The sequence below is a fragment of the Astyanax mexicanus genome, chromosome 20 (genome assembly GCF_023375975.1).
Source record: "Astyanax mexicanus isolate ESR-SI-001 chromosome 20, AstMex3_surface, whole genome shotgun sequence".
NCBI classification, from domain to species: domain Eukaryota; kingdom Metazoa; phylum Chordata; class Actinopteri; order Characiformes; family Acestrorhamphidae; genus Astyanax; species Astyanax mexicanus.
In genome coordinates this window covers 14377519-14399557 of record NC_064427.1, presented here as the reverse complement: position 1 = coordinate 14399557, position 22039 = coordinate 14377519, and the positions used below count along the sequence as shown (strand labels likewise).

The following is a 22039-nucleotide window of genomic DNA, read 5'->3' as shown; positions in this document are numbered from 1 at the left end:
TTTAATAATTCGTACACACACTATGATGATTATATTAGTACAGCTGAACATAACAGACTTAACATAGTGCAGTGACTTTTTTCCCCAACAATTTGTAACTGGTAACTGAATGTGTGTGTGACTGTATGCCCAGATATGCCACTCTGTGCTGGGTCAACTCCTCAGAGTCCTCCAGGTGGACGGTCATAACAGTTGTGAGTACACTCTGCACGATTGGCTGCTGCTTCTCACCAGTGTGTGATGAGTGTGTGAGGAATGTAACTAAGTGTAATTGTAATGTGATAATAATGTAAAAAAAATATATTGGACCTGGGATATCATGACACAACAAGAAGGAATTCATAGGTCTCTTTTTTGCTGTATGCACTGAGTGTCTGAGAAACAAACCGGTGTGCATATACAAACCTTTTAAATTCCATGCAACTCAATCTGCATCTAGCATTTTAGAATATATGAAGTTGTCTTCCTTTTAAACCATATAGAGGGGAGAATCACATTTAATAGATTATATTTTAGGTGCCTCAAATACGTCATCATTCTTTATCAGAAGAATCCTACCAGGGATATAAAGAAGCATTTAGTTACACAGGGGTAAAAGCACTAGAGAAGACGCCACTTCCCAGGTTAATATTCCATGTCAAGACTGAACACATTAGAGAGGTAATATTTGGCAGCTAATCTGAAATTTTCTACATAATGGGCATTCCTCTGTGATTCCTCCTAAGAGTACAGCATGTGAGATTAGAACTTACAGCACAGCTCGAGTTACAGCCCAGTTTCCAAACACATATCTGCAGCCTGGAAATAGCTGCCTGATGTATGTCTGTGTCTCACAGTAACTGATCATTTTGTCATATCACCAAGAGCATCATCATCACAAAAATACCATGAAATATCGTGATATTGTTTTAGGACCATATCAACCACCCCAATGTACATTTCTTAGTACTCTTTTAATGTGAAAGTAAGACAATCCTGAACAGAGACAATCCATTCAGACAAGGGCACACACACAGGATGGGTGTTATCAGAGAAACTCTAGAGAGGAGAAGATCCATTTGAGAATCTCTTATGGGTTTGTTTGACCACCAGTGGGCGCTCCCAATTGAGTCCAAAATGAATGATAGTTACTAGGTTTTAGCTGTCTAGCTCCATTCACCACATTTTGAATTCACTTGTGGGCACCTTCTGGCGGTTTAGCATAATTTTCTGATATAATGGCGGAGATAGGAAATGGACATTTGGGTTGATATGGTGTTTTAGGTGGTTGCTAAGTTGTTGACAAGTGGTTGCTGTGTTGGAAGTGTCAAAAAGCTTTTGCACCCCATTCACAACTATGTAAAAAACATTCCTATCTGTGATACCAACAAAAAGCAGTAAACAAGTCTGTGTGACGCAGTCAGACTGAACCACCTTAAATTGGAACAGTATGATACGATGAAATAGACAATAGAATACACTGCAATTCCACAAACACAAAGTACAGAGCTTCACATTTTAGAATAAACAATTTTCATAATAAAACACACATCCTAATAAAACATGAAGCTGATCACTTTAAGAACTGACCTTATCCAGTAGACCTAGAAAAGAATACTGCTACATAATTTATCTTCACAATGATAAAATCACATTGCCGTCCTTGCCTGAAGCAGGATACACGCCAATCCAAACTGTGTTTATTATATTAAAATAGCAACAACAACAACATAACTGTGCACTATACACTATACTAACAAAGGTCTTACACAAAAAATACATTACATAATGACCTGATTTTAATTCTGGCCTGGTCCCCAGAATACAAGGTCGACAAAAATGAAAGGAGATAAGGTCAGATGCAGGCAAGGCCTGCAAAAAAACAAAAATAACAGTTTATTGACACTTGCCCTTGTGGTCAAGTTCTAAGTATTTCTAAGAATACTTTGACAAAAAAACACACTGGCCTATAACATAATAAAGAAAACTAAAATTAATCTTAAGCTAACCAATGGTTCTGCTTGAGCCAGGGGAGTTATAATACAAAGAAAATCTCCAATAGGTTGAATTGCCAGTATGTCTGCATTTCTGGAACTGGCCTGCTCTAAATGTAAATAAAGGACAAATCTGACAACTCTAACCAGAAAATCTGCACAATATAACATAAAGAGATGTATATTAACATACATAGTTTGGAAAACAATTCCAAACTATCCTTCTTGGAGTTTATAACACTCTTCTTTCAATGCCATTCTTGCTACAAATTTCAACTGGATAAATCTGCAATCATTCTTCAGGATGGGTTGGTTTACAAAAAATGCTGAAATACTAAAAATGATTAAGAGGATCCTGGTCTGTATCTATTCTATTCATTCTGTTCTGCTGCACACAGATTCTGTGCAGAACATTAAAGCAACCAGGAACCAAGAATCAACTGGAATCTGTGGCATCATCACATACTAGAGTATCCACACAATATAGACATTTAGGATACAAAAGGAGTGCAAGTGTGAGTGAACTACACACAAATCTTAATTTTGTTCAATTGTAGCTTCTTCAAGTCCCATGTTTCACAGGTATTTTCTTCAAACTTTCAGACTAAAACTTCAGGATGTATCACAAATATCGATACAGCTGAAACTATTTCAGGTATTGTAGTAGGTTAATATCTGTAGGGAATTTAATTCCACAAAAGAACATGCCTGAATCATTTGTGTGGAAATGTGTAGTAAGAATTTACATTACTCTGGCTGTTTCCTAATATGCGTTCTTGTGTACTCGTGTTTTAGACTAATGCCATTTTTTCACTGCCAAATATACATTTATCAAGAATGCTTAAAGTTCAGGGTTGTATTCTTACTCTGCCCCGAAAATCAAGGAGCAATAGGTTGAGGACTTGCTGAAAAGAATGAACGGAAAACCCAAAATACAATGATGAAGCTACAGTAAAATATGCTGGTCATAGCAAAAATTATAAACTTTAAATGTAACAGTAAACCTGGTTATGTTGTTTTAAGCCGAGAAATGGGGTATAATAATGTAAAATCCCAGTTGATACGATAAGCAACAATTGTTTATACTGTTATGAACTGTTACCTCTTGTTGTACTTTTACTTAAATTGTTAAGTTTTTGATAATAGTGGTAATAATAGATATCCTGCGTTCTTGTGTTCTTGAAAGCTTGTTCCTGTATCCGTGGTATAGAAATACCCATAGTTCCAATCAGCTTGCTGGTTTTGCGGCCCGCGGTGTGCTAGTGGGGGAAGCCCCGCCCCCTCGCTGTGAGATTTAGCAGCGGGATCGGGCTGCAGCAGCTTCAGCTGATTACGATCTGGATATACGGGGATTTTTCTAAAAGAAAGGTAACGATAGGCTAACCACATAAACTGTGATGATGTTTCTGATAGCTGGTTAAAAATACAAGACTCTAAATCAGCACACAGTTTAAACCCACTGTGATTAATAAACTGCAGCTGTGTGAGTGAGTTAGCTTAACTTTTGAATTAGATAGATTGGAAGTCAACGTTAAAGAAAAAAATAAACTATAAACGTAATGTTCAACTTGCCCTGTACCTGATCAGCTAATTACTGTTTCATTTTTAAACTGTCTTTATTAATTTAGGATTACAGGATTTACTATGAGCAATAATGAACAAAAATTCATTTAGTTAACTAGTTATCTAGAAGCCAGATGTAGTGGATAGTCAGAATTTAGTACAGTACTTTATGTTTGTAGTTTAAAGCAGTTTCTTAACTCTGATCACTGCCCCAAAATTGTGTTTTCCACCTGATCCAGCTGATCAGCTAATAAACAGTCATTTACTGAGTTTAATCATGTATATCCAGCAGTGTATTAGACACATCATACCACCACTTACTTTATTAAATGTCTTTAAAGCAGAGAAAGCTCTAGAATATGTAGAACAGTGTTAATATTCAGTAGAATATGTAAGAACAGGGTTCACAGTAAGGCCACATTTCCTGGCGTTTATAATTAAAATCTTTATGAAACGTAAAGTTACATTCTTTTACATAAAAGGACACCAATCTTTAGAAGAGCTCTTAATAGAAAAATAAAAGCTTAGGATTTTTTTAAAGAGTGGAGAAAATGTAAATATACAACAGAATTGACATGCCAATACATGATTATAATAATAATAATAATAATAATAATAATAATAATAATAATAATAATAATAATAATAATAATAACCAAATCTGTTATATTATTTTAAATATTAGGTGATAACTGATCATTTTTGTCATATGTATATGTATTTGCATATTTTTTTCTTACAACAGTAAATGTAATGTGAAGTTAACTAATAAAAACAAAATACAGAAAAAAATATATATTTGTGATTAAAAGTAATTTCCACAAATGTTGTTCTAAGAAACTATAGGGTGGGCTTGGGTTCATATTGGCAAATGTGTCCCCCCCCAATATCAAACCTGCTCCTACGCCCTTGGTCACAGGATACGAGTATGTGAGCGGGTCGCCCAACTCTACGCAGACTGTTGTAATCCAGACTGAGGAGCATATGGGAGAGTTTGGTGTTGTTCCCTAAAACGTTCGGGGAAACACAGGCTTACGTTTTACTGACAAAACAGGCTACTTACCACTTCAGTTGGGGCAGAGCCCGTCATCCTTACTCTCTTCTTCTTCTTCTTTAAAGTCTCTAGTTTCCTCCTCCTTTGTTAGGAGTTGTTGACAGTCCCCGAGAGCAGCGCTACAGCGGACACTATACCACAGAAACAGCGTCTCGTTATTCCCGTGGTCTGCAGCTCCGGTGTTGTAAACACAGCGCGGCAGCAGCTCGTTAGAACAGTACAGCAGGACCGCGCTCGGTTTTAAACACACTTCTGATTCCTGTACTGTATATGACAGCGCGGAGCGGAGCGGAAATAAAGCAGAAGGTTTTAGGTGGGAGGATTCCCTCCCATCCTGACAGAAAACCAGCGAGGGGAGAAATATATGCCCTTCGCAACAAAAACCCTAGAATATCAGAGCATTATAACACCCGAGACTCGACCTTTTGACAAATTAATCCTGGTGAACGTCTCCTCCGGCGGGGATAATCTCGGTACTGGCAGAAAACAGCCGTCCACTGGGCCTGAGCTGTGAAGTGTGGAGATTTTTCACAGTCTAATTCTTCTTTTCTCACCCTCTGCTCTCTCTCCTGTCATTCTGCTTCTCTAAAACATGGCGGCGGTCGGTCGGTCGGTCGGTGGGTGGGGGAGAAAAAGCGGAGCGGCGAAAGCGGAGCAGCCTTTCTGAGCTCGAGCAAAAAAAAAAGGCGCGGCGTCGTTTGGTATGTAGATGCGCGCGATCCGCCCCCGCGTGCCCTGAGCGGAGAAGGGCGGGGTGACGGCAAGCAGCAAATCCGCTCCGCTTACCTCACCGGAACACCCCGCCCCTACCGCGCTATGATTGGCTACTGGGGTCAAGCCTCCTGCGCCGGACTGTTTCTGAATGTGAATTAACGAGTAGCAAATCATAGCTCAGGGGGCGTGGATTATTTGAATACGATGGTGAATTTATAAGCTGTATGTAAAAAACTGATCTCAAATATAGCCTATATGTAGCTATCCGTTTAGGTTTATCATTATTTATTATTCACATTACATACTTGTTTACACTTTACAATAAGTAATATGTCAAATAACAGTACCTGCAACAGTAATTTCTCAACAAATTATTAACTAACAGTGTATAGTACAGCATAACTTAGTCTACAATAATGCATTAATGATTAATGCAACTACATATACAAACAACATTAAAATTGACCAAATATAACACATTATTAATATTGATTTCTTAGTTTTTAGTGATTTAATTCTAATTTGTTTGTATTTTGTAGTCACAACATTACTCATAGTGTAATGTTCAACACTGCTTGTAATAATGTACTTATAATTGTGCATGATTGTCAGTGTTTTAAGTATTAGTTAAGGCTCGTTTAAAACATTCCTCAGTTAAAATGGGTATATGATGTGCAGATACACCAGGGCTAGAACTGATACCACTTTCGCTTACTTCTCTATTCCTACTAAAGGCTGATTTCTGTGGTCAGGCTCCATGGTAGACATATACTTAAATATTTCTGAATGTGAAGAAGTGACAAAATATTGTTTTTAATGGTACCACTGTGCTGCAATGACCATTCCTGTTAAGCCTAATATATTCATTCTAAAAACTAGGGTGTCAGGTCACTTTTCGCAGGTGTGCTACTGGCCACGTTACGCGTCTTTACGTACTTTTCATCTGGCTCAGTTTTACTGAATGCGAGTGACTGGTGGACCAATGGAGACTTCAGAAGGGGCAACTCAGAACTCAGTAGCCTATTCACTCACAGTAAAAACTAAGTGTGTAGTTGAAGTGAAGTTTCAAACTAAGCACACTCTCTCTCTTATTAAACATAACCTGGATTCGGATTCATTCACTCTGAAAGGAGTCCGCATCACACCCGCCAGTTTAAAATGATTCTTCCGTATACTCAGTACAATTTCATATTCTCACCAAAGAGGGCCCTAAATGACCAAATTTACAAACATCAGCTTTAAACATGTGCAGGCAGTTTCCCAGACAGAAATTAAGACTATTCTGAGACTACACAGCATTTTGAATGAAGATTTGAGATTTCCCGTTAAATAGGGTAACCAAACATCCTGGGTTTTTTTCAAAAAGTGAGGAAATGTCCTGGTTTTTAAATTACATTCATTGGATCATTAAATTTAATCACAGTGCAGTCTCACTGTCAGAGCACACACACCTCGATCCATAATCCATTGCCACCAACACCTCTATTTTTAATTGAATTGAATATATAATTCTTCATTGATAAGTAATACTTTTGTAAATGTTCAAAACATTCAACCCTTAACAAAACTTAATTTTCCTCTTGGGACTGATTAGCTTGGTATAGTCTTGGACTGTTTTTTTTTTTCTTTCACTGTAAACAAATGCATTGTTCAATTATTAGTTATTGTTTAATCATGTCAAAAGTATGGGTCATTTAATAATTATTTGAGAATAAGGTAGTTGTAAGTACTGATAAATTACTGTTAATTATTGTACCCTTAATTTGAAGTATTATCATTTACTTTATAAAATAGTTTATAGGTAAAGGATTACTGGCACAGACTTTATAGTTTACTTGTTTTCTTTTTTTAATTGACACGTTTTGTGCCCTATATTCACTAGTGTGAGTATGTGTAATGACTACCATGAATAAGTGCGAAGGTAGAACTTCATTGTACTGCAGGGCAGCAGCAATAAAGTGTGATGTCCTTTTTTATTTCCTTATGTATGTTCGAAGAAAATGTGTGAAACTTTTTTTTATCTTATTGCTTTGTTTTCCTGCCTCCATTCTCAAATACTCTAATTTGACCTTTTTTTTTTACACCACACTTAATTCTCCCTTTATGGTAAAGCTGTTTAGAACATGACAAAAGGGCACACAACTTGGTCTACCAGAGTATGTGTTTGTACCAATCTTTGTGGTTATAAAGCTGTGTGTATGTATGTGTGCTGGATCCGCCTTTTTCCATGTTGCTGACTGAGTTTCATACTCTGAAGTGCCTGGTTTATAGATCCTAAAGGTGATTCACTTCTTAACCTGCAATTTTTGATACACAACAGAAAAGTGCCTCTGTGAGTTTAGCAACTGGCTAAAATAACTCGAACCAAGTCAGTGTCTAGAAGATATTTAAGATATTCAGAGTAAGAGTAAAAGCACATGCTTTTTTACATTCATACAAAAAAGTAAACACTTCCCGAAACTTCGCTCAAATCTACGTAATAGGATGTTTACAGAAGGACCATGGTTTTGGAACTCAACAAAGAGTGCAAGATAGGGAAGGTTGGCGTAGAGGAGGGACAAAGTCACCCCTTGTGAATTAAAAAGATCTTTAAAAAAAGATCTTAAAAAGTTACATATGTATGATAGACCTTGAGTTCTGGTAAGTTTCATACGCTTTTATGACAAGACAAGACAGCGATATTCATCACTGGATGCACTGGAAACAAAGATGGACGATGGCCAGACTGTGAACACATAAATATACACTAGTGAGCACACAGGCCCAGAGAAACAGCAGTCATCGCTGTGAGAGCAGTAAGAAATGAGGATGTTTAAAATGTTCTTGTCTGGTTAATTATTTTTCAGTTTCTATGCCACTCTCATACACTGACATGCCGCATATCATAGAACAGGAGCTAATTTGTATACAACAACATTTGCCATGTCCTATGACATGTAAAGAACACTACACTGACCTGTGGGAAATGCATGTGGATATAACAACCAAAGACTCCTGAGGTAGCACTTAATAATCAATTTACATACTGTTATCTCATGACATTTGGATTGTCAGGGTACAATATATGATTCCTTTTAAAATGGATTATATTTAGCATGCTTTAGAGCTTTATAGAATAATTTCAAAAGGTTACATAATTGAAACCCATTTAAATATTCAAAAAGTAATTTTCTCTTTCTTATAATTTAAACCAAGGAACTGTTGAGAAAAAGTTATTTATTTTTCAATTATTCTCTATACCTATTTTGTTTGTGGATCTTAAAGAAAGCACTTAAAGAAGCTGCACTATAGTTATAGAGAGTCAAAGAACCCCTTTTTCAAACCCAGAACTTGGTTACACGTTTGTTACTATAATTTATACTACACTATATACTAAAATACTAAAAAAGTTCAAGGTAGTGACTCAGCAATTAAAGCAGCAGGCCATCAAATAAAGCTAATGGGTTTAATAAATAAGTTTGGACTGCTGTGCCCTTGAGCAAGGCCCTTAACCCTCTCTGCTTTAAAGGCACCACAGCAATGGCTGCCCACCGCTCTGGGCATGTGTTCCACAATATCACTGTGTGTGTCCTCTGAGTGTACTCATTAGTGTGTATGTGTGTGTTCATTGCATAGATGGCATAAAAGCGGAGGCAAAGTTTCATCTGAGTGCAGCACAAGAGTATTGTATATAGTATGGTTTTCGTCTTCTTCCTCTAAACAAACTATTTATGTAATAGACCAATAGAAAAATGCCACATAACAAATATAACAAATAAATAAAGACACAATTGATGTCAAAAGTACTTACATATTTAAAACATTGAAGTTCTATAGTCTAAATCAAATGATCTTGGTACTAAATGTAGTTTTTTTACTGAGGTTATACTTAAGCCTATATAAAAACCTGGTATAGAGAAACACTAGATCTGTGTAAAAGTGTTAAGCTGATTATTAACATTCTCAGCATCACTGTTGTCTTCCAGTGGACCTTGCTCTTGTTTTGAACATAAGTTTTGTGCATGATATCCACAGCTGTAAAACTCTAAGGAAGACACACCTTTCCTTAAAAATGTCTTCAATTGTTTACTGAAAACAATCCCAATAAACAGTAAAAGTAATTTGTTTTGTGCATATCCGTGCCAAAGGTCTATATTAGTGGCTGCTAATATCATTGTCTATTCAATGTCTATATCATATGAATATATGAATATCAATGTCTATTCATATGTTTTCACTGTAATGCAAAAATATTTTTTTTCACATTTTGTTTTCATCATTTGGTTTTCACATTGTGAAGATTTATTGATGATTGGAACCAGAGACTGTAAAAACAGATGGACTTCGTGTCGCCGTTCCCATTTATTCATGAAAATGAAGCCAAAATCTTCTGCCATGTTGGAAAACCTGATACCCAAGTCTGCTCAGTAGAGACCAGAGGAGGGAGAAAGACTGTGGAGAGACAGCCTACTCATTTAAATAACCCCGCCCCTGAGGGCTGCCCCACAGAGCTCACACAGTCTATGGTCCCGCCCATACAGTCATTGGTCCCACCCCGGCTAGGTGTACCCCAGCCCTTTTACAATAACCACACCTTTTTGAATAGAGCTGAATAACATTATAAAAAACAAATTCTGTGGGGATATAAACATCTGACAATATAAGCAGAGGTTACACTAGCTGTTACATTTAAATAAAGGAGGTAGAATTACAGTATATTAGAAAAAAACGTGATTGAAAGTTGTCTGTTTTGCCATTGAAACCTATGGGGATGGGTGGAGTTACACAGCTTTCTGAAACCGAACAGCAGGGGGTGCCCAACCTGTGGTGGCTTCACTTTTGAGAGACGATGCTCTGTCCAGCTATACACAGTCTATGATTGTAACAATATAAATGCTCTAAAGTAACTTGACATGAAATGACTAGACAAATAACAATATAACAACAATTTATTCCTATGGTGAGATTTAAAAAAAAAATATTTATATATATAAATAACCAAACAAATAGCTTAATTTAGATTCAAATATACATATTTTCTTTTAGATAAAGGTAAATTAATTACAATAGTAGGGCTCAAATATTAACCCTTGTGTGGTGTTCGGGTCTGTGGGACCCGTTTTCATTTTTCATCAAATGATACTAAAAAAATATTCAAACTCATTGGCATTGGCTCATTTTTTGTGAAAAACATATATCAAAACACATTTTCGATAAACACACACTGTACAACCCCCCCACCTAACCATTTATATTACATACAGTATGTTTGGCCAAGGGCTAATAAACATTGCTTCATTTGTAAATTTGAAACTAAACAAATTTTCTACTCATATCTTGAGTTAAATTCATTTTCTTTTATATTTTATTAAAAAACTAATAAAAAAAGAGTAGCACCTTTTGAAAGAAATGTAACATAAGAAACGTAAAGGGCAAATACTAACCATGTAAGCTGTTTATATTGCTTGCAATTTAGGTGAAGCAAGCATGTGTAAAGCATTTTAATGTAAAATTGCTTAATTTTGCTGAATTAAATACAAGTAACAAAGTAAACGAGTAACAAAAATATGAACACCACACAAGGGTTTATAATGTTTTTTTCCCTTCTTCTCTAAAGTTAAAAGCCATTATGGAAATTCTAGGTTTTGCATGGCAGTGACTTATATTGTCATAATATAATTTATTACAATTTAGGGTCATTTTAAGACCATTTAATGGCCCTGATAGCATAGTATTGCAATTACACTTTTTAAAGAGCCACATTTTTAATTAATATGAATATTCAGATAATAGAATTGAGCTGTGCTTAAAAAATATATACCCAAATGAAAAAAATAATTAATAAGTAATTATGGTGACAGGCCTAACAGTGACAATATGTTGCTCTTAATTCTTAGTGAATGCAGGTCACTGGGTGGAACAGCACAGAACTTCTAAACATATACCTGTTTATTTCTCCACCTTTGAGTTTTCCATGATCCTTTTTCCTCTTTCTGGTAGGCAGCTGCGGTTATGTGGAACAGTGTCTGTTGGAAAAGCAACCAGTAATACTGGATTCTGCATCGCACCAAGTCACTATTGCCCTGTTCTCCATGGCAGCCACCGCTGGCAGTGTTTTTCTTTCCGTCTTTAGGCCAACTCGTCTGGTAGGTTCCCTCAACCTTTCCACAGTCTCAATCACACGCTTAAAGCTCAGCATTCATTAAACTCTGAACATATTGTGCTTGCATCAAAAGGGTGAAGGACTTGTAAGTTGTGATGTCTTGAAAATAGAACTTAAAACACACGGTTCAGTGAAATAACTGATTTTTTTAGAATGTTTTTTCATTAGGAGGTTCAGTCTAACACATTTTGTCAGAGAAGTTTCATCCCTTTTCAAATCCCAGTTTCCAAGTGTGTTTCTGTTTTGAAATTTTACGTCCACACCTTTTTTCAAGAGCCTGCATTTATCAGCATTGTAATACTGAGGTCACACAGCCATTATAACCACACCCTTTGGCTTTGCTAATCTGACAATTGGGTGGAGCAGTTTAGAGCTACATTGCCATGTTATTACTGCAGAACAATGACATCAGCATCTTGGTTTCTTGTTTGGAATGTCCATAAGGGTTTAGCGCTCATTCAGGATATATTTGTTTTGTTTTTTGGAGGCTGGATTTGACATAAGTGTGGTAGAAATCACTGTGGTTTGCTACTTGAATGACTATGTTCAGGTATGTAATGGAATAACAAGAGTTGTCTTATACTTGTAATATTTTTAGAGGTAATTATCACCACCATGAGTCTCCACAGTGCCCAAACCACACAAACAAATGAGGCAAGTTTTATTGTGTTGATGCCAAGTGTGGGTTTCACTAAATCCTTTCCACAAATCACAGAAACAGATTTTGCTATGGTTCCTGATGCGTTGCTTTGAACGCAGCCTCACCATATGACAAAAAAGTTTAGCAGACCTTAAAGGTCTCTTTCAACTAAAATACCCTTTTCTTGTTCTTTGTGAAATACAATAGGTTAGAAACTGTTCCCCAACCTCCATTGTCTGCAGTAGCTAGTAAAAGAAAATATTCAGAAAAATGAGTCTATCAAGAAAAGCACCCGTGTCTACATCAACTCATGAATTAGTAATCAAGCGTCCAGCACTGAAGCCGGCATCTCGCCGGCCAAGCAATGCTGTCTCGTCAGACAGGAGCTAACAGCATTAGGAACAGCATGGCAGTTCATTTCTGTATTATTTGTGCAAATAACATATCAGTGTTACATGCGTTGCCCCCCAGTAATTCAGAGTTATAATTTGTCTATGGAACACAACCAGTGAAGTACAATTGAGAGGCGATATGTTTGCATTCTATGAATATTTATTCAAACAAGAGCTAAAATCATTTTTCTCCGCCCACTCCTACATGGGACTAAAGCAGCATTAAACCGGATCACCAGAGCATTCATTCATACTAGAGACCACAACTAGATATTTTAAAATAAAGGAAAAAAACAATGGAATGCAACCTTTAACTTTATGCAAATGAGCCCAGACTTTGTGCTGCATCTAGCCAAAACATGAAGGGTAGACTGGTATAACACACACATACGAGCTCCACGCACCCAACACATGCCTTTCAAACAAGGTTTAAAAGCTATAAATAGCAGAATCTGGATTTACTAAACTATACTTCAGAATGAGCTTAATTAAAAATGCTACATTGTAAAATTATGACTGTCTATGTCAAGACAATTTAGTTGCTTAATTTAAATAAATAAATAAAAAATCACAGCCATGGTCATGCAGCGAGCCAAGATATCCACATGGCGGAAAAAGTGCTAGTGGACACATACTCTAAGAGATATTTGAAGTAAAAAAAATAAATAAATCAATAAGGATGATATAGAACTGATGAACTGTGTCTTAATATTTCTTTCTGTTGCTCATTGGGTTTGCAGGTGTGTTTTTTTTAATATTTTACCACTAATAGTATGACAGTAATTTGAATTTGAAGTTTTTCTAGTTTTTTTTAGAAAATCATTATCCAAAAAAGACAACAACCCTTTACATAGTCTTACTTGAAAAATAATATAAACACCAGCAAACCAGACCAGACATTTTACATGAAGACTGAATTCATACTGGTCTAATCTTTCTGTTTTAGCCAGTTGTTTGAAAATGGTTCCCAGTTTCTGACACTGTGGGTCGAGGATTACTAAAGAACAAAAATAACACCCTTGTTCAGGGCAGAGAGGGAATTTGGCCTCCACCTTTAACCCGTCCTGGCAGTGACACATACACATTAGTGAACACAGGACACAGACAGTGATGTATAGTTAGCACATGTGCCCAGGGCAGTGGGCAGCCAGAGTAGTCCCCAGGGAGCATTAGGGGTAAGGGCCTGAAAGTAACCACTGAACCACCACTGCCACACCGCTGCCATTACGGTCCTATCCAACTGGCAACCAGGCCTCCTCTGAAATTAGGTTAAATAATTCACACAGCTTTGCCACAAAAAGTGTAGATATTCCCAAGCCATCTCCTGAGGTAACACTTCATTGTCAATTTACATACTGATGTCTCATGACTTTTGACACAAAAAGGCATTGAAACAAATTTTAGTTTATAGATTTGCACAAAAATTGTGGGAAAGTGGAAAATGTATGAGTAAAAACAAAAAACAAATGTTCACTTTTGTGTATTTAATATTAATTATGTACTGGCAATCTACTTAATATTATAAAAGTACCTACAAACAGTGACACCCTCTGGGTTGATGGTTAACAACACTTTATGTGCCAGGTGATACCATCTTAACGGAATTTAACACTCACTTTACAATGGGTGATATTCTAACACAGCATGTACAAAGTAATTATTTGCTCATACACATTTTTTACATTACTCACTTGTGTTATAAAGTTCACGGTAATGTTGGAAAGGGTCTCCTTGTCCAGCCCTTGTCAGTGCTGGCAGTGGCATGTTTGTTCCTGTTTGGGTGTTATATCATCAGTAATGGGAAGTGGGTGTTAAGTAATCAGCTATGAGCATGTTTTGCTGTCTCTAGCCCCTCCCCTTGGAAAATGCTGCCTTGGACGAGCAGGTTCAAGGTTTAAGATTAGATGAACATGCTGGGCTGATCTTGGGAGAAAAGCCCCTAGTTCTGACCTCTGGCACTAGAGTCCCTTAGTGTCTCACTGGGAAAAGACAGCGGCTTTGATCGCTCAGTGGCTTTCCATGCTCCTTTGAACCACTTAAGTTGTTATTTCATATGCAAGCAATCAAAGTAATTCCATAAAAAGAACTAGACACAATGATACAACCCAGCTGACAGAGAGCGTTAAGCAACATTTTGAAAAGGAATAATGAGTAATGTTCCTGAAACTATTTAAAAACATGTGACATAAGGTTTGCATTACAATGTTAGTAGAATTTATTGTATTGAATAGCTTCACCGAGAGTTTTTAAACTGTCATCGTCTTGCAGTTTAACGATTTCAATCCTCAAACAAAACAACTAAATCTTGTGGAATTGAATTATGTGTAATTGATCAGGAAATATGCAGCCAAACTAAACTTAACTCAACCCTACATGGCTGTTCGTGAATAAGCACTATAGACACTGTAACTGCAATCATAGCAGAAAAGTATATTGATTTCCATTACTAAGGATTACATGCCCAGTAGTACATTTCAAGCCTTGCTTATTCCTCGTGGTGTGTGCGAGGTCATGCCAGGTATTCATTTCACAGGAAGTGCTGTTCTTTCTGACAGTCAGGGGGTCTTATGTGTAAGACAGGAAATTTGGTACTGAATATCAGTGGCCACCAATACGCTTTCCATCCCAAGGGGGACATCAAAGAGTGCACAATAACTGGCCCACAGCTTTCAGGAAACACATGCTCAAAGGCCTGTGAGGCACGTGATAAACTCATTCTTGCTACTGGCTCAGTTTTTTTAAATGCAGATACGTTGTTTGTTGTACTGAGTAATGAATGCCAGTACATTTTACACCTTTGGTTAGTTAGGTCATAGTCAGTAATGTAAATGATTACTGAAGTGCTCTAAATAGAAACTGGGTTTACTGGGTGGTAAAAGTACTTTACATGATGCCTTATAAAAAATGTTAAAACTCTGCATGTCATCTAGACCATCTGTCAGACGGCTACCATCATTTTGATTTCACTGATGGTTAGGTTTGAGTTTGGAAGCCTTGTGGAGTGACAAACTGGTATTAATGAAGCTTTAAAATTTGCATCACCTGGTTAATAAAGGTCAACGTTATCTGAGAGCTACAATCTTCTTGGGTCCTTATACATTTGTAAAAACTCCTTCCCTTTTTATGCTCAAATTGTACAAACCAGAATAATGAAGTGAAGTTAAAGATCATTTTACCTTCAACCTGTTCTCAGTAAGAGTATGGGTGTGCAGGTTTACAGGCCAAACTGCAACATCTGAATGCCTTCAAATGTATTTCAACATACCATATTTTCCGCACTATAAGGCTCACTTAAAATCCTTAAATGTTCCCAAAAAATGTCAGTTTGCCTTATAACCCAGTGCACCTTATGTATGAATTTTACCAGTCAGGTTGTAAGGAGCAGTAAAGCCGCGTTATACAGGAGTTTCAGTTTAGCTCTCCAGCACCGAAACTCGAGACTGGAGCAGTATTAGCATTAGCCACTAATCACGCTAAGCACTAGCTTTGTCTGCGTTTAGAAGTGAGTATTATCAGCCTGTAGCCTGCTGCTATCCCTGGCTAGCGCTGCTGGAGCAGCATTAGCATTACCCACTAAGCGTGCTAACACAGAGATCTTTCTCTGTCCAGAGGTGAGTATATCATACGGTAGCCTGCTGCTAACCCCGGGTGCACTGCTGTTATGCAGTGCTACTGTGCACGTTACTGTCACAGACTTGTCATTAGTGACGGCTAAGCTGATTTGGGTAGCAATATAAAATACATAAAATATACCATGAGAGTGTAACACAAGTAGCCACTCCACATGGTTTCTCCTTAGATTATATCCATTAGTTCTGCTTAAATCTAGCCAGGTCCAGATGCAGTATGGACAGAGTGTATCAGAGGTCGCAGCTTATGTTACGGCACACAGAGTACTTAAATCCCAGGATGTATGTGGAGTGTATGGACACTCGTTTACAGATGGATAAAAATAGATGCATTAGATGCCCCAACAAGCACTCGCTTCTATCCTATACCTCCAAGGACTGGGATAGAAAAAGGAATTTAGACTCACATGTATGTTTGCAATATTATCTCCTAGATGAGGAATCACTGATGTTAACACATAGCATCATCTCAGAATTACCGCTTCATATTATGTGCTAGAACTTCCCAACTTCCTTTTCAGGAAATTTAAAACCATGTGATATGCCAATTTCAGGAAGGAACCACCATTTATTATACTGCCGGTATAAAGCTCATAACTGCTGTATAAAATGTCCAAAGAACATTCTGTTGATTTTGATCCCATATCCAGGGTCACAAAGCCATAATCTACATTAATCCATAGATTTACGTGGAAAACAGCTTAAAATGGAGTTTAGCTGTTGGTCTGTCAGTGGCAATAATTAATCTATGTCTATCTCTCCCTTATTGTTTAGTCCACACCATGTGCACTTCTAATTCTAACTCACCTAAACAAAATGTGTTGCATTTTTTTATCTTGTTAATACAGTTGTCACACATATTTTACATATATTTCAGCTTTCTGGCAGCATATGAATGAAAACAAATGCTGATAATTTTTTAGAACAAATGGGAGGGAATAGGCAGTGTTAATACAGAAACAGGTCTGAAAGGAAAGACAAACCCTGACTAAACATTTTCTGCAGAATTGTACGCAGGATCTACTGGCTAGTTGGCTGTTCTGTAAATCTCTGATTCATTCATCACAGTCACTGTCCATCTGTTCCGGTAAGATCTGTTCAATTTACTTGTGTTTAAAGTTTTTACTTGTGTAAAAAATCAAGTAAATTTCTCTGCATGCTCTCACATGCCAAAATAAATAAGACTACTTCTACTTTTATAATATTTACAAATTAAATTAATAACATTAATAATATAGTTTTAGTACGGGTGTTGTACACAGCTCTAGGTGTGTCACGATAATTACAATTTGATTTATTGCACAATATATGGATATGACCTCAATAACTATTAATAATGATATTGCCTATTACACTTTTTAACGTAAACAAGCTGTTATTGTTTTAAAATATTATTTGGGATATTTAAAATGTTTAGATTCCAATTACAATGTTAATATTCTTAAAGATTAAATGTTTATTGTGATTTAAGAGTGTTATGTTATTATAAATTGTATTATCATATCAAATGGCAGTAATATTGTTTATTGCAGTTGTTTCTGGGATAATATACTCTCCAAACAAAAACAGTTATCGTAAGCGATTTGATTTATCGGTATGATTTATGATTTTCAGGTCACTATCAAACCTCTAAAAACTCAGGAAAGCTCAAGACTAGCTGTTGCCGGCAGGGTTTCAGATGGTCAGTGGTGGTTCAGCAGTTAGAGAACTGGTCCATCAACGACAAGGTTGTGGGTTTGATAACTGAGTTTGGTGATGTTTTTTACTGTGTGTGTGTGTTCACTTGGATGGATTAAAAGTAGTGGTGTCAATCGATGAAAAAATTGTATCCGATTAATCACAACAATATTTTGTAATTAATTGCAATTAACCGCACTTGTTCTACTTAACACGCAAGTTTTTATAGTGGATATATAAATGCAAGTAAAAGAATTAATGTAAGAAATTCAAAATGCAATTATATTTATATTAGTGGTGTCAATTAAAATAGTAGTTCATACAGTGGCTTGCAAAAGCATTCATACCCCTTGAACATTTCCATATTTTGTCACATTACAACCACAAACATAAATATATTTTATTAGAATTTAATGTGAAAGACCAACACAAAGTGGTATACAACTGTGAACTGGAAAGAAAATGATGCATAATGTCACGTCTGGTGCTGTTAGCTCCTCTGTCCCTTCCACACGCAGCTTCCACACGAAGGTTCTCAGGTCAACAACTACACTACCCAGAATGCACCACCCGCTGACATCACGCACACACCTGATCACATGACACCTCACCTGCTTCCTCCAGGAAGTCCCGAATACCGATTACTGGCACTATAAAAGAGCACTCCACACAAACACCCACGCCGCGTATTGTAGGTTCTCCTCATTACAAAGCGTTCTATATCTCTTTGCTCTGTTTATTTCGTGTATGACCTTGCCTTTGTTTTCTCGACGCCGATTATTGCCTTTGCCTCTGATATTGGATTACCTGTGTATTACCTGGACTGTGTTTTCTTTACTGCCTCTCGGTTTACCTCTGATACTGGATATCTCGTGTATGAACTCTGGACTGTTTCTCGTTTATGGTATGGTTTTGTCTACGTTGCTCCTGTTATTGGTGATCACCTATTTTCGTTTTACATCTGTTTATTTTTTAATAAACAATCTTTTATCAGTATCTGCACGTGTCTGCATTCTGTACTAACCATGACAGAATACGCGGCCGTTCAAGATCAGATAACAGATACTGAGGCTATTAGATCTGGTTTAGCCAACCAGGGGAGGCTACTCGGTCAGCACCAGCCAACGCTCGCTGGTGTGACCCAAGCTGTTTCTGAGCTAGCCCGCCAACAAGCTAAACAGCAGCAACAGCTTTCTGAGCTGCTAGCTCACCTCAGAGGCTTAACTGAGCCTAGCCCCAGCCCGTTAGCTGCCACAGTATGCCCAACGCAAAATCCTCTGTGCCTGGGTTTTCTGTGTCTAAACCGGAGATTTTTGATGGGGATCCGGAAAAATGCAGCGGTTTCCTTTTGCAATGCTCCGTGTTTTTCAGTAATTCACCGCCCACAACCGAAAATGCTAAGATCGGTTTTATTATCTCCCGACTTTCTGGTAAGGCACTTGAGTGGGCTACAGCTATTTGGGAGGAAGTTTCTGGGCAGGGCCGCTGCTAAGGTTTTGGAGGCCCTAAGCATAACTGGTCAGGGAGGCCCCCCCCCCCAAAAAAAAAAAAAAAAAAAAAAACACACACACACACAAACACAAAAGGTTTACGCAAAATTTTACTATTTATTAAAATTACACATGTATAAATAATAAATGAAACGATGCATGTCTATTTTAAGCAGTGGACACGTCATTTACACAAGCCAGCCTTAAAGGTTATGAAATTATCGTTTATATTGGTGGTGTATTTATATCAGCCTGTCAAAATCTATAGAGCTGTCTGATCCTGCTGTCATACAGACCATTTGGATAGTGCACTGACGGCATTAGTCAATAGGTAGGCTACTCTGTTTATTAATTTTTTATTAAAGTCACTAAAAATCTTCAAACTACACTACTACTATTTGCAAACGTGCCACGTGCCTTGCAATACCCAGATTAGTTTCTAGTTAAGCGTATAAAGCTACCAAATCAGCAAAGCCAACGTAACTAGCTCAGGCAACACCACTGAACATGAAGTAATCAAAACTATTTAAACCTTTATCATCGAAGTTACTCACCAGAAAGGGATGCATGGGCCTCATCTTTCTGCTTCTTTTTCTTCTTCTCAGCTCCAGACTCAAACCGTCGCTTCATAGTTGAATTACCATTTAGTAGCAACTTCGCGCGGTGAACTTGTCTCCTGCCAAACTCAAGTAGCGTTGCTACTTTAGTTAGGACTAAGGTTGCCAGATAAGTTACGATTTTTCATCCTATTTGTTTATTTTATTTTAAGTTTTTAACTTACACAAATATTGCACTGGACAAGTTTTTGTATAGAATGGCCACATACACTTTAAAAATGGTTAAACATGCGCAAGATTTAGCGCCTCCATGCATTTTTTGATTATTTATTTGACTGGAAAATGTCACATCTGGCAACAACCAACAGAGCAAACCGAGCCGTGCCATTTCAGGCAATAGGGGTGGGGGCATTATATTATGCACAAAAATAATAACGTGCCGCTTTTAAGTAGTAGAGTAGGTGCCCCATGCAATGTTTAAAGACAAAAAAGATGAGCGTATCATAAATAATTCACATTGGGTTTTAAATTTAATAATGTCATAATTTCAACACATTTCATTCTCAGTCAATTTGGCTCCCTGCAACTGCAAAATGGTTGAGGCCTAACGCTGGCTGCGTTGTCTGCGTATGCAGAGCGGCGGCCCTGTTTCTGGGGCTAGTTACGCTGATTTTTTGACTCTTTTTCGCTCAGTTTTTGATCATTCTCGCTATGGACAGTCTAATGGAAAACTTTTGCTGGCTCTCAAGCAAGGTCAGAAGCCGGTGGCTTCCTACGCTTTGGAGTTCCGCACTCTTGCAGCTGGTGGTGGTTGGAATAACGCAGCTCTGCTTAGCGTATTCAGATGCGGACTCAACCCTGACATACAGAGGGAGTTAGCCTGCAGAGATGATTCGCTTACTTTGGATCAGCTCATCTCACTCAACTTCTCTCGCGCCGCCCCAAGACCAGCTCACGCACTCAACACACTCCTGTGACTCTGCCCCGCACCCCCACACGAGAGAAAGCTGCACTGTCTGCCCCAGAGCCCATGGACATCCAGAAAACCCGGCCAAATCTAGAGGAGCGGCAGCGCCGGATCCGGCTTCATTTGTGCCTTTATTGCGGGGAGGCCGGTCATTTCAAGGCTGAGTGTGGTCTCCTGACCCGACCTGTGAAAGCTCCAGCTCTGGGACAGCGCGTGGTTCATAAGCAAAACACAATTCTTCGTTCTAAATGTTTCTCATTGCCAGTAAATATGTTGCCTGATGGTATGCTCTCTGTCCCAGCTCTTATAGATTCGGAAGGGAACTTCATCAGTCTGGACCTGGTTAAGGAGCACGGCGTACCCACCCGAGAACTTCTGTGTCCTTTATCCATTCATGCTGTGGACGGGAAGACTGTTCGCTCCAAGCCAGTTACACTGCAGACGCTACCCATCACCCTACAAGCCAGCGCTCTTCATTTCAAGGAACTGCCACTTTTCGTGCTTCCCAGCACCGAGCATCCTGTTATCCTGGGCATGCCATGGCTCAAGACCCACGATCCCACTGTCTCCTGGCGCGATGGGGATATCACGGTTTGGTCTTCTCACTGTCATAAGAACTGTTTAGCTTTGGATAGTCTTATCATTCAGTCCACTTCTGTGGAGAGCCCTGAAGTTTCTGATTCCCCTGTTATTCCCACTGAGTATTCGATTTTTTAGAAGTGTTTAGCAAAGATAACGCTACTAAATTACCTCCTCATCGCTCTTGTGACTGTGCTATCGACCTAGTGGAGGGTGCCACTCTACCCAAAGCTAGAGTTTACCCCCTCACTCTCGATGAGGAAAAGGCTATGAATGATTACATTACTGAAGCTTTAGCTCAGGGTTTCATTCACCCGTCGAAGACACCAGTCGGTTCAGGTTTTTTCTTTGTTAAGAAAAAGGACGGGGGACTGAGACCCTGTATTGATTAGAGGTTTAAAGGCGATTACTAAGAAGTTTGCGTACCCATTGCCCCTCATTCCTTTGCGCTCTTGAGCAGTTGCGTAATGCCACCTATTTCACTAAGCTCGATCTACGTAGTGCGTATAATTTAATCCGCATTAGGGAGGGGAATGAGTGGAAAACTGCGTTTAGTACTACTTATGGCCACTACGAATATTTAGTAATGAGTTATGGTCTCGCTAACGCCCCCGCAGTGTTTCAGTCGTTTATGAACGATATTTTCCGTGATATGACTGGCA

General features: G+C 38.1%; 1 protein-coding gene across 1 annotated transcript in view; it reads right to left on the bottom strand.

Moving 5' to 3' along the window:
- ubl3a (ubiquitin-like 3a) overlaps positions 1-5268 on the bottom strand; it is a 33424-nt gene extending 28156 nt beyond the window's left edge. The window contains exon 1 of the mRNA XM_049468579.1: positions 4600-5268. Coding sequence (XP_049324536.1) covers positions 4600-4626 — 27 coding nt within the window. The 5' untranslated portion in view covers positions 4627-5268. The remainder of the gene's footprint in view (positions 1-4599) is intronic.
- Positions 5269-22039: the final 16771 nt, after the last annotated feature.